General features: G+C 36.0%; 1 protein-coding gene across 1 annotated transcript; it reads right to left on the bottom strand.

Moving 5' to 3' along the window:
- Window positions 1–2,378: 2,378 nt before the first annotated feature.
- On the bottom strand, window positions 2,379–14,934 carry LOC134002629 (vascular cell adhesion protein 1-like). The gene is made up of 7 exons (XM_062441973.1): window positions 14,862–14,934; window positions 14,173–14,556; window positions 13,454–13,759; window positions 13,090–13,350; window positions 3,731–4,036; window positions 3,409–3,626; window positions 2,379–2,634 (listed from the first exon to the last, which is right to left on the bottom strand). Exons 1-7 carry the CDS (start codon window positions 14,932–14,934, stop codon window positions 2,407–2,409), a joined length of 1,776 nt encoding a protein of 591 aa, XP_062297957.1. The 3' UTR covers window positions 2,379–2,406.
- Between the last annotated feature and the right edge of the window lie 1,500 nt (window positions 14,935–16,434).

Raw genomic sequence — 16,434 nt, 5'->3', positions numbered from 1 at the left:
TACGTTTATTAGTATTTTAATTAATTTTTATTAGGGATGAAAACATTTTCTCCTGATTGAAAAACATATTTATTCGTTAAATTGTGATAACCTATTTTCTAAAAATGTCAGGGTCCCAAGAGATTTTGTGAGGGTTTTATTTCACATTTAGTGGTAAAATTCAAGAGATACTTTGTAAGCTGTTATAGTAATGATTGTGTACCCTCACACAATGAATACCTTCAGTTTAAGTCTGCCACAAGTTTCATTATTATCACTAAAAATAAAATGTCAAATACAGGTGTGGAAAGAAAATTCTTGTGTCTCTTTGAGGGCTTAAAACTCAATAGGAAGAACACATTTCAACTGTTGATTTGTTTCAGTGGTGTGCAGAACATTGTCTGACCTTTGACCTCTCATTATCATGCCTTCAAAATCTGCACCTCAGAGGTACATATATTTATCTTCACTAGACTCGACTACTGTGACAGTGTCTTTGCAGGTGTCTCTAAAATATCAATCAGTCAACTGCAGCTGAGTCAGAATGCTGCTGCTTGAGTCCACAATAAGACCAAGGAAGTGGATCACATCACTCCAGTTCTCAAATCTATAAACTGTCTTCCTGTTTGAGAAAGTATTGATTTTAAAATACTACTGTTGATTTATAAAGTACTGAATGGTTTAAGGCCAAATAGATGTTTTTCTGCTACATTATTAATCATCCAGACCTCTCAGATGGTCTGGGACAAGTTAGCTTTATGTCCCAGAGTCAAAACTAAACATAGAGAAGCAACGTTGAGTTTTCATGCTCCATATATGTGGAAACTCCCAGAAAACTGAAGGTTGGCTGCAACTCCAAGTTCTTTTAAATCAAGCCCAAAAACCTTTCTGTGTGCCGCTGCCTTTTATTAAATCAAACTTTTGACTAATATCTTACATTACACTGTAACTTATGCACTGTCATATATGTTCAAAAACTGTGGCAATTGTGAAATGCCACTTCATACAAAGCACAAATCTTTGGCGCAAACATACCCACTCAAATCCAAACAGAAGGTGAAGAAAATAGAAATGACCTAAGAGCCCAACATGATTGATCCATTTTTATTTTAGGATGCACATCATTTTATTTTTAAATGTATTGTAGGCTACATGAAGTGAGAAAAGAACCTTCATTTACTGTTAGAGATCGTATTATAACATCTGCATATGATAAAATGTTAGTTTCTATCATGTTGTTGGTGTATATACTCATTCACATTTCACATCACCTGTATTCATTTTTATTTGCTTTGATTTTAGCGACCAGAAGCCAAGCAATAAACAGGCAAGTTTTGAATGGGCACTACACTAGCTTTTTTTAAATTATTTTCTTTTCTCTTCTCTTTTTTCTTTTTCTTTTTTCAGTTAGTTGAATGACAAGATGAATTTGATTATTCAGCCTCCACACCAATAAAGCAGAAATCAGCTGGGTTAGTGATCATTAGTGGGGAATGTAAATAATGTAAAACATCAGCAACAGAATGAAAAAGGGGAAAAGAAAGACAATACACAGGTAGAAAGAGAGGAAAAGAAAGAAAAGACATGTCATTGCTATTGTACAATAACTGTGTATCAATACCTCGGAGAAAAAAAACCCCAAAAAATTATGAACCTGTCTTTTAATACTGTGTTTACACTTGGTTCTGCTGCCTTTAAGAAGCCAAAGAGATTAATGCAGGTTTAAGATTAATTTTGTATTATTTAGACCAGCTATTCAGAACAAGTTTAGTCACCTCACAACGTTAGGGCAACCAGGCCAGTTAGATTATTATGTTAAATTAAAATCATGTGTTAAGATAATTTACCTAATCCATAAAGAAAAGGACAAGAGACCTTCCCCCTAAACATCTTTTGGTTTTGCTGCAAAATACTTTCATATAACAGTAAATGAAGAGTGACTGAAGTATCACAGTGAAAGAATACATTTTAAAAACATTTCAGTACATGTTTCTCTCAGTATGCATGTACTGTACTTACAGAGCACATTCATTAAAAATGTAGACAATTTTTTGTTAAAAATGACGTCACCCTTTAAATAGACCAGGCTGTTTGTGGATGGTGGCTGAGGGCTGCTGCACAATCAAATGTGCACACACTGACATGTTTTAAGAGCTGGATGTACACAGTCCTGTCTCCACTTCTACAGTCTGTGCTCACAGTTCTCTGTGTGACCACACTAGGGCAGATGACTGGGAACAGCTACAGTGCTTGGTAAGAGAAGACTACAGGGCAGAAAGCAGTGATGTAACCGCATCTGTTCTGGATATGCACAAAACTCTAACCGTAACCAGTACTTCTATATATATATTGTATAAATAAAAATAAAGTGATGTTTAATATGAATTGCACTGAAGTGTAATCTGTCTTTAAACAACAAAACAACTCTCATTTCTTCTTCACTTGAGCATACAGCTCCTCTGGGCCGTCAGCAGTCTGTGTGAATCTGTTTGTTGGCTCGGACACTTTGACCTGTTCATACACAATATCCTGCTGCTCTCTGCTGGCCTGCACTGAGTCAGAGGACTGTCCAGGTCTCTGCTTGGAGAAGTTGATCTCTCCATAATGGATCCCTTCTTCATCTGTTTTAGCTAGCTGTTCTTCACCTGTTTGACTCTGCAAATCAAAGTAACAAAAATGCAACAAAAAAACAGTTGTTAGAAACATCAGGTGGAGTTTTAGCCTCTCAATGTCACCTCTTTCTCTCACTCAAGTCCCCCATCACTTAAGAGATTGTCCGCTCATGTGGGTTGCGAAGTTTCCCACCTTGCACCAAAGCGATTTGGTAAGAGGATGTTTGTTGAGTTTATGATATTTCTTCATATTTAACACAGTCACTTATGTTCCCCACTCAGATGTGTGAAATGATTTGAATGAGCTCATGTTGTGAACGTCTTTAAAAAAATTCACTATAACCAGTGCATCAATGCTTTACAGTACTGTTCAGTATTTTCCTACCTCAGTCTGTTGCAGATGTGTCGACTTAAACCACTTAAAAAAAAGGAGAGTGCTGTACAAAATAAATAAATAAAACATTAGGTGTGATTGGTCAGACATGTGTGATCAGACATGTAAAGAAGAAGCAACAGACTTCAAACTTTGCTGGAATTAAAGACCCTGGAACTAAGTCATGATAGCTGCTATAATTTGTGATACTCACCAAACAGTGACAACCAAGAAGATGAGTATGATGATCCCAATGATTCCTCCAAGAACCGCCCCCTGTGGTTTTGCTTATAGATAAAAAACAATATTAACATGATGACATATGAAGTTGTTGGAGCCTTTGCTCAATTCCCACATTTCAACAACTAAAGTAACTTGGATCAGTACAGTCCTGCATTTACCTTTAATAATCAGATGGATCTGTGGTGACGACTGATGACCAACATCATTTGAGGCCACACAGTAATAAACTTCTAGTAAATCTGTCACATTAAAGCTGTAGAAGTCTCCTTCAGATACTTTCATGAGTCCATCTTTGTTGATCTTGAACCAGGTGAAGTTGGCGGCAGGCTTGGCTCTGCTGGAGCAGGTCAGGTTCACCCAGCTACCTGGTGACACCAAACCTGATGGACTGATCATTGCTGAGGTGTTTTTAGGAGCATCTGAGGAAAATGTGACAGATTATTTTTATTCATTAAAAATCAGCTGATATCCCATGAATAATCATGTGCTGACAGGATCCAATAACAAACTCTGGTTGTCTTACATGAAACATTGAGAGTCACTTTTCCCTCTGCTGACTTAACATTTTGTCCTTCATTCACAGAGTAGATGGAAGAACAGGTGATGGTGTATCCATCCTGCTTGTCAGACAGAGTGATGGTCTTCTGGATTTTAGTGGTAAAGGTTCGATCTGTGTTCTCCTCTATTTTGTTGTGAGCGTCTTGTTGGAGATTCCAGGTGAGTTTAGGAGGGGAGTGTGGACAGGGAGTGAAAGCTGAGCAGGTTATAGTGACAGACTCCTTCTCCTTCAGCTCACCTGAGATTTCAATTGTGGGGCTCGGAGGAGAATCTGTGGTTTAAAATCAAACACACACTTTATACTATACATCAGTGTTACTTATTTTACAGCTAAACTGAAAAAAAAATCAACATTTCATCATAACTTTAATCCATTGGTAAAAACCACATTGAGTATTGTGATAATTCGTTGAGACAGTAACTGTCACAATCAGCAATTAAAGTAAACTAAGACTAATTTTGTCCATCCTTGAATATGGAGGAGTGAAAATAACTTCTCAGATTTTCAAGCAAAAACAGTAGATGATGAAAATTTCTGATTAATAAATATTCATGTATTTTTCAGCTGTGATGCAGGTCATTCAAACCAATCACTATCTGTTTACATACTGTTTTTTCTCACATTTCACAACAGGTGAGTTTACTTTATAGCCTTCATCAAATATTTAAAATCACAGTAAGGTTAGGACCATGGTGTTTGCTGTTCAGACCAAAGCTGCAACTGATTTCCTTTTTAATCTGAACAACAATATGACTGAAAAAACAAAACTCTCTTACCTGTGACTGTTATTTGAAGATGATCACAAACAGCTGTTGCCAAGAATGGCCTGTTCTCAATTCTGAAGAAGTATGTGTTTGTATATGTTGTGTTTAAATTGGAAAATAGAGTGGTGCAGTATTTTTCATTCAGGTTTCCAGTAATTTTCATTGGATATGTGTTAATGGTCTGACTACTGTTGAAAATCACATTGTCTGGATAGGTGCCAAAACTGAGATCACTTTTAATCCACACTCCAAAGGTTTCTCTGCTGCCATCAAATTCTTCTGCTACTCTAACACTAAAGTTACACGGGATTTGCAAACAAGATCCACTTAGTGCTTCCATCTTCCGCGGTGCAGTGATGAAGAGGGCTGAATCATCAGGACAAGCAGCCAAAGCACCTGTGAGATCAGATCATCATTAACATAAAGTAGAAAAATGTCCATGATGAGATGGTTCATGATACAATAAATACACTTCAGCAGCTGTATGTTGCATGTTTTTCTGTCTTATAACAATTTAAAATAAAACATTTGACTTTGCAGTCAGGATGTGAACAGTTGTAAGAAGTAGCTGATCTTTCTTCTTTGTTTCAGACTGTAAATGATTTGAGTAATGTCTCCAAATAAAAGTGAGTGAACAAACAGCTCACCTGGAAGAAAGAAGACACTCAGTAACATGTTGACTGTCAACATATTTGTAGACAGGACTGCCATCAATCTCAGCACCTGGATTTACAAACACAATGCAGGAATATTTTTTCTTCTTTTAATCATATTATAATCAGTTCTTATAAATCATACCAGTTATTTTAAAGCAAATTATCCACAAATTCACACATTCAAACTAGAGATATAAGTCTCCAGAAACTACATTATGAATTATAATGTTTCTTGTAAATTATAACTGATACCAATATATAGAATATATACAATACTGTGCAAAAGTCTCAGGCCACCACCATCATACAAATAGAAAACTACATACACAAAATCTAACATTAATTATGAGTTATTGTTATTGATTAAAGTTCCATTCCATTTAGGTTAAAGAGAGCCAGGTTCCTGCTATTTCTCAAATGTAAGGGGAGGTCACACTAAATACTTGCTGCTTTAGCCAATAGAAGCAGTTTTCTTTTCTATTTTTTTCTTCATGTTTTTTAATACTGCATACACATTTCTGGTGTCTTTTCTGGTTGTATTCTGTTAAAGAGACTGAGAAATATTTATATATGGTCATTATACCATTGCTAAAACAACAAATCTATTTGGAGATTCCAGGTGAGTTTAGGAGGGGAGTGTGGACAGGGAGTGAAAGCTGAGCAGGTTATAGTGACAGACTCCTTCTCCTTCAGCTCACCTGAGATTCCAATTGTGGGGCTCGGAGGAGAATCTGTGATTTAAAATCAAACACACACTTTATACTATACATCAGTGTTACTTATTTTACAGCTAAACTGAAAAAAATCAACATTTCGTCATAACTTTAATCCATTGGTAAAAAGCACATTGAGTATTGTGAACATTCATTGAGACAGTAACTGTCACAATCAGCAATTAAAGCAAACTAAGACTAATTTTGTCCATCCATGAATATGGAGGAGTGAAAATAACTTCACAGATTTCCTTTTTCAAGCAAAAACAGTAGATGATGAAAATTTCAGATTAATAAATACTCAGGTATTTTTCAGCTGTGATGCAGGTCATTCAAACCAATGACTATCTGTTTACAGACTGTTTTTTCTTACATTTCACCACATGTGAGTTTACTTTATAGCCTTCATCACATATTTAATATCACAGTAAGGTTAGGACCATGGTGTTTGCTGTTCAGACCAAAGCTGCAACTGATTTCCTTTTTAATTTAAACAACGATATGATTGAAAAAAACAAAACTCTCTTACCTGTGACTGTTATTTGAAGAGGATCACAAACAGCTGTTGCCAAGAATGGCCTGTTCTCAATTCTGAAGAAGTATTTGTCTGTATATGTTGTGGTTAAATTGGAAAGTAGAGTGGTGCAGTTTTTCTCTTTCAGGTTTCCTGTAATGTTAATTGGATTGAATCTGACAGATTTTCTTGCTATTAACAGACAATGGGGGCCAAAGACACATTTAGATTTGATGTTTTAGAAATGCTATAATGACCATATATAATTATTCTATGGTATATCAAATATTTTCCTCTGGGGTAAAAAGTTAAGGTCTTACCCAAGACGTCCACATCAGAATCAGAGCAGCAGTAAAATCCTTTGACTGGTGATTTCAAGTCAAGCTGAGCTGTTGTACAACAGACCACCAAACCAACTTCCTTTTTTAGCTTTTGCAATTTAAAACTGAGTCAACTTCCTGTGTTTGAAGACCTACAAATCACGTCCATCTAGTTTAGTGGTAAAGCTACTGTAGATCAGCTGACCTGAATAGTATAAATATTTGACAATTATAAACAGTTCTCACCTTTACTGCTCACATCCTGTGGGAATTTGAACCCGTTCACAGGATATGTGCAGCTTACTGCAGGTCTATATTCACTATTATGTAGAATCAATTATATAAATCACTAATATAATGTAATAATTTGAATAAGTTCATGTATTGATGCGAGAACCTCAGTGATGAAATTGTTTTTGTCCCTTTATTTATTACAAAAATGCTTACAAAGTCACCATTGTGCTGGGTGACACATTAAATTAGCATTAAGTCATCTAGAAAGCTACAGACATTTTCTGCTTCCTCATAATTTAAACGTTTTAATTTGAATCGTTCTTTGTTCTTTCATGAATTTATTTGGCTGTATGAATGGCATTGTCTGTCAGTAGGTCCACCATTTTGGTCCAAACTCAAATATCTCAACATACTGCATGGATTAATGCAAAACTTCAATCTAGGGAACAAATAAATACTGATTGGGTTTTTATTTGTCTAGTGTTTCTGACACAAACCACTGCAGTCACTGATATCCAGAGCAAGAACACCATAGGCTGAATATTTGTGTGGTTAGTTTGTTAGAATGATGTCAATTAATGTAGATTTAGCAAGATTCTTCATGCTCATCTTAATTGAGCTATATCCAGTGATGGTTTCTTCTTCATTAGGAACTTTTCTGTAGGTTTCTGTAAAAATACAAATGTTTGGTGTAGTTTCAATAAATAATATTATTTTCAAAGTTTAATTTGTGGAAGTAAACTTTGAATATTCAAGTGAAGATGATGTGGTATTTAAAGTCAAAGAAGGATTTCATTTCATCATTAAAATTAGATGTGTTGGGAAAAGAAATGTTATCAGGAGGATGAGTGCTAACAAATAAAAGATTCTCTGGTGTAACATGATTGTGTCTTTACTTCTGACGGAGCCGTTGTACAGAGCTGTTAAGAGTAGGAATGATATACACAGGTGAATAAATACAATAACAGTCAATGGAGTGAGATGGACTCACTGAATGTCACTCAAAGATTCATTTTATTTGTTAATGTCTTTTGCTAAGAAGAGGTTAAACTTCATCTTTGTGGATCAACAGTGTCACCTAGTGGTGAGTTTTGAAAACACAACAATGATAACTTAATGAGTGATGCCACAAATACAGAACACCAGTAATGAGCATTGACAGATGAAGGAAGTTTTACATGAAGAACACACAGCAATCTATTTATCACTTCTGCAGGTACATTTTAGAGGAAAATGACAACTAAGTATTTTACTGAGTGTGTTATTGTTCTGGAAATGATATAAACAGAGAGAAAACACACCATAAGGTCCAGCTGACAGAAGAAATGGACTCTCAGTCTTTAACTCTCCGCATCAGTTTCTGTCCCTCTCATCCTTCTTTTGTTTCTTCTTTCTCACTCAGTTATTCATCCCTCACATTTACGTCTCTGATTTCCTGAGCTCTTCCCTCTCTGAGTTTGTTGTTCTGTCTCTTCTTACAGTCCCTCCTGCCTCTCACTCTGCTCTCTTTCTCCATCTCTTCCTTCGGCCCAGTCTGCAGCATTGTTTTTACTATAATTGGTGATTAAGAATCTTTTGCTTTTCCTTTTCCTGTCATGTCAGAGGACCGGTCCACTTGAACTATTGAACCTTGTTTGAAACACAGGAGTTACATTCATTATTGACTTTATTGCTGTCACACAACAGAGAAGCTCTGACTTCACCTCCAGACGCATCAGCAGATCTATGTGTTGTGTTGCATGCTGACAGTGACCCCCAGTGACTGAATGTGAATATGAATAATGGATTTTCTTTCTATTTCTTGCTAATTTCAAGACTGTTTTGTTACAGTAATGGAAGACAAAAGCAAGTCATTTATATATATTTTTCACACTGGTCTATTTCAATTTGTATAGTCTATATGTTCTCATATGAGAACTGTTTTAATCCTCAGCTTTGCAGACACATCGATTCAAAATTAATAATTAAGTTCATGTGGATTGTTAACAGGATTTATTTTAAATTATAATTTCTTTTCTCTCTTTTTTTCTTTATTTTACATTTACTCACTAACAAGAAACCTGTTCAGTCCATTTTAGACCTTATGAATGCAGTATGAATAGTTTGAAACATGTTCAAAACACCATCCTGTATTGTACATGTCAGTATTTTCTCACCTTTCTTAACTTTAACCTCCTTCAAACAAAACACTGAAGAACAGTTCTGCAAATTCTAACAACTGATGAAGCCTTTTGTTTCTATGAGAATGTAGAAGTCCAGTTGCTCATGACTCAACACTTTTGAATTATACCATCACCTGGATGACTGAGATCTTCATAGGCATTAAGTGCCCTGCTTGTAGTGTTCAGTATCTAATCTGATATTAAAGAAACTCTGTTGATCTATGTGGATTTTATTAATGACTGATAAAACATATGAAGGAGAGAAAGATGGTCACTGTGTGACATATTTGTATTTCATGTCTGGTCTGTTAAACGTCTTCAGCTAAACTTCTCTTAGTTCACCTTTTTGGTTAACAGGCTTCTAGATATCATGTGACCTCAGAGGCTAAAACATTGCACACAAACACTTTAAATATAGCTGACGTTCTGTGAGGAAGGAAGTCAGATGCTTTGAAAACTTGAGTCTTCCAATGATTCATTGTAAAGAATTAAAAAAAAAAAAAAGGATTAATCACAACTCATTAAAAGCCTGTATGCTTAAACTTTTTTATTATATATATGTATAAAATATTTGACATAAATAATAATATTGACACAGGTGATCAGCTGAAAAGATAATGGGGTTTTTTGCGCTATGAATGTCATTAAAAATGACATCATCAGTAGCTGTTTTAAGCCTCTGTGTAAACATGTCACACAAATGATAGAATAAGTTATAAAAATGTTTTTTCTGCTAAACACTGCATGAAAAACGTCAAGACAAGAAATCTGAAAGTTCATATTTTAACAGTTTTTAATTTAATGATTAATGTATTATTTACTTGGTCTAATGATCTTTTTGATATATTAAAAACTAAAGAAAAAACATTGTTGCCATGAATAAGTCCAACATTACTAAAGAAGATGTTGTCATGATGACTGAAAAAGAAAGAAGAAATGTACAACAGAAACAGAAACAAAAATACCTCAACATGCTGATGAAGTCTTGGGTCATCCTGTTCATCTTTCAACACTTATACAAACTAACAATATTAAATATTTACCTGGAGGAAGCAGTTATCTGCCTTCTTGTAAATGGCACACTAACAAATGTAAATAAGGAATAAGCATATAATACAGAATAGACAATAATGGATATCATGTAATTCCACTGACAGTGAACATGTTGTCATCCTCTCCTTGTGGCTCATGATGACAACTCAAACACCCTGCTGACATTTTCTGCTGAGTCCTGTGGAAATGAAACAGCACACAGACAGTGGGGTGTTAGTGATTTGTAGTGAATTTACTGCTGCTGAGAGTTTTATTCACTGTACAGCTCAAGGTGACTTTACAAAGTGACGATGCAGATGTTTAGAAGGTATAATGTTAAGATATAATTTAGTATGTTAGCATGATAACATCTGTGAGTTAGTGTAATGGTTCAGTAAAACAACACTTGTATTCAGAAGTAGGACAGGATATATTATGAACAATGATTACTGAGTAGATCAGACAGCAACATACTGCAGCTGTGGGTTAGTCGACTGGGAACATTTCATGGTGGATTTTAAAAATTTAAACAAATGAAGAATTCATTTTTTATTACCTTCACTGGTTTGGTGGAGCGTCTTGTTCTAAACCAACTGGAAAACAAAAGGAGAAAGTTTCATTTTTGTTCCTGCTGTGATAATAATGATCTATCTCAAACATCCAAACCACATTTAAAATCATACCAGTTTGTCTGTAATCATCCTATCGCAAATCTTCCTTTTATAGCCAAGATCATTGAGAAAGTGTTTTTTAATCAACTCAGCAATTTCTTGAACTCCAGTGGCCTTTTTGACAAATTTCAATCAGGCTTCCGACCTAACCACAGTACAGAAACAGCTCTTATTAGAGATTTAAATGACATAAGGTTAAACACTGACTCAGGCAAGGTGTCAGTTCTGGTCCTGTTGGATCTCAGTGCTGCGTTTGACACTGTGGATCACAGTATACTGTTGAACAGGTTGGAAACTTGGGCAGGACTCAGCGGAACAGTCCTAGAATGGTTCAGGTCCTACTTGGAGGAGTGGAGTTATTTTGTGACCATTGGAAGTTATGAATCCGATCGAGTGGCTATGACATGTGGAGTTCCTCAGGGGTCAGTTCTTGGACCCCTTCTGTTCAGTCTATATATGCTGCCTTTGGGTCAAATTCTGCAGAACTCTAATGTAGACTATCACAGTTATGCAGATGACACGCAGATATACCTAGCACTGTCCCCGGATGACTACAGTCCAATACAGTCATTGTGTCACTGTTTAGAGCAAGTAACAAATTGGATGAACCAAAATTTCCTTCAATTAAATCAGGACAAAACTGAAGTAATTGTTTTTGGCAATAAAGAGAAGAGGATTGCTGTCAGTAAACATCTCGAGTCACTCTCTCTAAAAACTAGCGACCAAGTCCGAAACCTTGGCGTGCTGATAGACTCAGATCTGACCTTCAGCAGTCATATCAAATCAATCACCAAAACAGCCTTCTATCAGCTTAAGAACATATCCAGAGTGAAGGGTTTTATGTCTCAAACAGACCAGGAGAAGTTGATTCATGCTTTCATCTCCAGTAGACTCGACTACTGTAACGGTCTTCTGACTGGACTCCCACAAAAAAGCATTAAACAACTGCAGCTCATTCAGAACGCTGCAGCTCGAGTTTTGACCAGAACAAAGAGATCAGAGCACATTACTCCAGTTCTAAAGTCTTTACACTGGCTCCCAGTCAGCTATAGAATAGATTTTAAAGTTCTGCTACTGGTCTACAAATCACTGAATGGTTTAGGTCCAGAATACATGAATGACATGTTAGTAGAATATAAACCCAGTAGAGCTCTGAGATCTACTGACTCAGGTCAGATAGTGGAGCCCAGAGTTCAGACTAAACATGGTGAAGCAGCTTTTAGCTGTTATGCTGCACACAACTGGAACAAACTACCAGCAGAACTGAAATCAACCCCAACTGTGAACATTTTTAAATCCAGGTTAAAAACACTTCCCTTCTCCTGTTTCTTATGATTGAGCTCTTTTAAAGCACTTTAATTTTAATCTTTCATTTGCACTCTGTGTCCTTTTAATGATTTTAAAGCAAATCACTATTTTATGTTGCAATTTTATTTTTAATGCTCTATTATAGTATTTTATTTCTCTCTCTTTCTATGTTTCTGTACTTTGTTTTTATTATTAGTGTGTGTGTGTGTGTGTGTGTGGGGGGGGGGGGGTGTATGTGTTTACTATGATTGGGTTTCATTTTTATTTCTCAAATTCCATGTTTTTTTCAATTTTTCCTGTTAAATGTTTGTTTTATGTAAAGCACATTGAGTTGCCACTGTGTATGAAATGCGCTATATAAATAAAACTGCCTTGCCTTGCCTTGCCTTGTAGTTGCAAATTATTACAAAGTTTGACTCACCACTGAAAGATGACCATTGTACTGACAAGCATTACAATCCCCACAGCCTTCACTATAATGTAGACATCAGCCAATTTCCCATGACCTGTAACACAACACATGATCATCCTCTCCTTAATGTAACATGTTACATTTCTAAAACATCACAAACCATCATTCCTGAGTCTGGAAGAAGAATATATTATTGTAAAAGAAGACCGTTTGAAAGAAAATGTTATGTGTAAACGACACATTTCTTTACATTTTAACATCATAAAGGTTGAACCAACAAGGTGACACATTATTAATCTTTGTAACAAAATTATCTCGGCTCTCCTAACACAAGATCAGAAGTCAGGCTCTGCTGTAAAATCACACTTTGGTTGATAAAGTTTCATGATCAAGAACAGATCAGCATTGAGAATCAGTTATTCATCTGCTGCCTTGAAATCTTTTCCTTCATTCACAGAACATCTCAGAACAGGTGATGTTGTGCACCCACTTCTGGAGTCCCACATTAGACTAGATTCAGTACAGTTCTGCATTTACCTTTAATAGTCAGATGGATCTCTGATGACCACTGACGACCAACATTATTTGTGGCCACACAGTAATAAACATCTAGTAAATCTGTCACATTGAAGCTGTAGAAGTCTCCTTCAGATACTTTCATGAGTCCATCTTTGTTGATCTTGAACCAGGTGAAGTTGGCGGCAGGCTTGGCTCTGCTGGAGCAGGTCAGGTTCACCCAGCTACCTGGTGACACCAAACCTGATGGACTGATCATTGCTGAGGTGTCTTTAGGAGCATCTGAGGAAAATGTGACAGATTATTTTATTCATTAAAAATCAGTTGATATCTCATGAATCATCATGTGCTGACAGGATCAAATAACAAACTCTGATTGTCTTACATGAAACACTGAGAGTCACTTTTCCCTCTGCTGACTTAACATTTTGTCCTTCATTCACAGAGTAGATGGAAGAACAGGTGATGGTGTAACCGTCCTGCTTGTCAGACAGAGTGATGGTCTTCTGGATTTTAGCGGTAAAGGTTCGATCTGTGTTCTCCTCTATTTTGTTGTGAGCGTCTTGTTGGAGATTCCAGGTGAGTTTAGGAGGGGAGTGTGGACAGGGAGTGAAAGCTGAGCAGGTTATAGTGACAGACTCCTTCTCCTTCAGCTCACCTGAGATTTCAATTGTGGGGCTCAGAGGAGAATCTGTGGTTTAAAATCAAACACAGACTTTATACTATATCAGTTTTGTTGTTTTTTTACAGCTAAACTGAAAAAATGTAAAATTTCATCCTAATTAAAGCAAAAAAAGGTGGATCACAAACATTTTGTGTCTCTCACTGTTGAGTTGTGCGGACAATATTAATACAGTTTATTTTCAAATTAATAAAGATTCAGGTATTATTCGGCTGTGATGCAGGTCATTCAAACCAGTGACTATCTATTATCAGCCTGGTTTTTCTCACATTTCACCACAGGTGAGTTTAATTTGTAATCTTCATCACATATTTAATATCACAGTAAGGTTAGGACCATGGTGTTTGCTGTTCAGACCAAAGCTGCAACTGATTTCCTTTTTATTTTCAACAACAATATGACAAAAAACAAAACTATCTTACCTCTGACCGTTATTTGAAGAGGATCACAATATGCTGTTGCCTTGAATTGCTCATTCACAATTCTGAAGTAGTATTTGTCTGTATATGTTGTGGTTAAAATGGAAAATAGAGTGGTGCAGTTTTTCTCATTCGGGTTTCCAATAATTATCATTGGATATGTGTTAATGGTCTGACTACTGTTGAAAATCACATTGTTTGGATAGGGGCCAAATCTGTGGTCATTTTTAATCCACACTCCAAAGGTTTCTCTGCTGCCATCAAATTCTTCTGCTACTTTAGCTCTAAAGTTACACGGGATTTGTAAACAAGATCCACTCAGTGCTTCCATCTTCAGTGGTGCAGTGATGAAGAGGGCTGATTTTTCAGAACAAGCAGCCAAAGCACCTGTGAGATCAGATCAGCATTAACATTAAGTAGAAAAATGTCCATGATGAGATGGTTCATGATACAATAAATACACTTCAGCTGCTGTATGGTTTTACCCCTCAGCTGTTCAGGAACTGAACTCTTGGCCCCCTATCCCACTGCCCCCTGACCTGTTTCTTTGCCAGGAAACTGTGTGCAATCGCTAAATGCACTTTATACATCATCTATGCACTTTAAATGATGAGTTTGTATGTATGTATGTGTGCATGGGTATGTGTGTGTGTATGTATGTTTATGTTTAAGTGAGTGAACAAACAGCTCACCTGGAAGAAAGAAGACACTCAGTAACATGTTGACTGTCAACATATTTGTAGACAGGGCTGCCATCAATCTCATCACCTGGATTTACAAACACAACAAAGCAGGAATATTTTTTAATTTGGTCATTATTCATCATCATACAAATAATCCACAAATTCAAACAATCAGGTTAAATGTAAATCTGCAGAACTACATTATGAATTATAATATTTCATGTAAAATATAACTGATACCAAAGTAGTGAGATTATGGCATCTGTTAATGGTAAAATGTTGCAGTAACATATAATTTATTAGATATTAATAAACGAAAAAATCAAATATTGTCCACTTCATTTCAGAAGGAATTGTGGTATAAAACTAGACAAATATATAAGACAAGACATTTACAGTGATTATTGTAATGAATGACTATGATCATGATGGCCATACTAAAATAATTATGATAAGTGATTGAGAATGAAATATGTTTATTCCACACCTGCTGATTTAAAGTGCACCTACTGATTGAGCATGCTATATTGTAACCCACAGATGTGAAATGTAACCAGATGAGAAAAGAGTGTGAAACATATTATATTAAAAAGAATGCAGCAAGAGAAAAGCCAAAACGTAATTGTGTTTTTTAAAGAAGGAACATTGTTTTAAAAAAGACCAAGGTTGAGGGATTTGGAAAATAACAGTGTCAGCAGAAAGTTTGTGTGTTACAGATAAGCCAGGATTGCCGTAGTAGAGAAATGAATGGCCCAGGATTGCTGTGGTGGAGAAATAATTGGACAGGTGGAGATGATATCTTGTGTGCCAAAATGAGATAGCTTGGATGGGTATGAAAGGGAAATACCAGTGTCGAGGTCAGTTTAGACGACAAGGGGATGAGATCATTGGAGTGAGTCTAGATATTTTTCAGTAGACATCAGTAAGTTTTTAGGTATAAAAAAGGTCACCCAATATTGAAAGTTAGATCATAGTTCATAGACCTTGTCTGTATGTGATCTTGGGTTTTTCTGCCGGCAATAAAGCTCTACTGCACTTCAACCCAGAAGACTCCTGGTGATTTTTTTAAAACTCTGAAATAATGTTTGTACAACTACGAAAGAGCCTGAGTCTTAGTATTTTGAGACATATCAGAATAACAAAAGAATAAAAGAATATGGGCTAGAAAGCTTAAAGGTCTTACCCAACAAGTCCACATCAGAATCAGAGCAGCAGTAAAATCCTTTGCTGATTTCCAAAAATGTTTTATTTTAAGCTGAGCTGTCATGCAACTGACCAAATAATCAACTTCCATTTTAGCTTTTGCACTTTAAAAATGAGTCGACTTCCCGTGTTTGAAGACCTACAGATCACGTCCATCTGGTTTTGTGGTAAAGCTGCTGTAGATCAGCTGACTTGAATGATATGAATATTTAACAATTAGAAACAGTTCTCACCTCTACTGCTCACATCCTGTGAGAATTTTAACCAGTTCACAGTATATGAGCAGCTCACTGCAGGTCTATAGTCACTATTATGTAGAGTCAATTATAAAGATCACTAAAATAATGTATTCATTTGAACAGATGTATAAATATATATT

The sequence above is a fragment of the Scomber scombrus genome, chromosome 20 (assembly GCF_963691925.1).
Source record: "Scomber scombrus chromosome 20, fScoSco1.1, whole genome shotgun sequence".
Classification (NCBI taxonomy): domain Eukaryota; kingdom Metazoa; phylum Chordata; class Actinopteri; order Scombriformes; family Scombridae; genus Scomber; species Scomber scombrus.
This window is presented reverse-complemented; position numbering and strand designations above follow the sequence as displayed.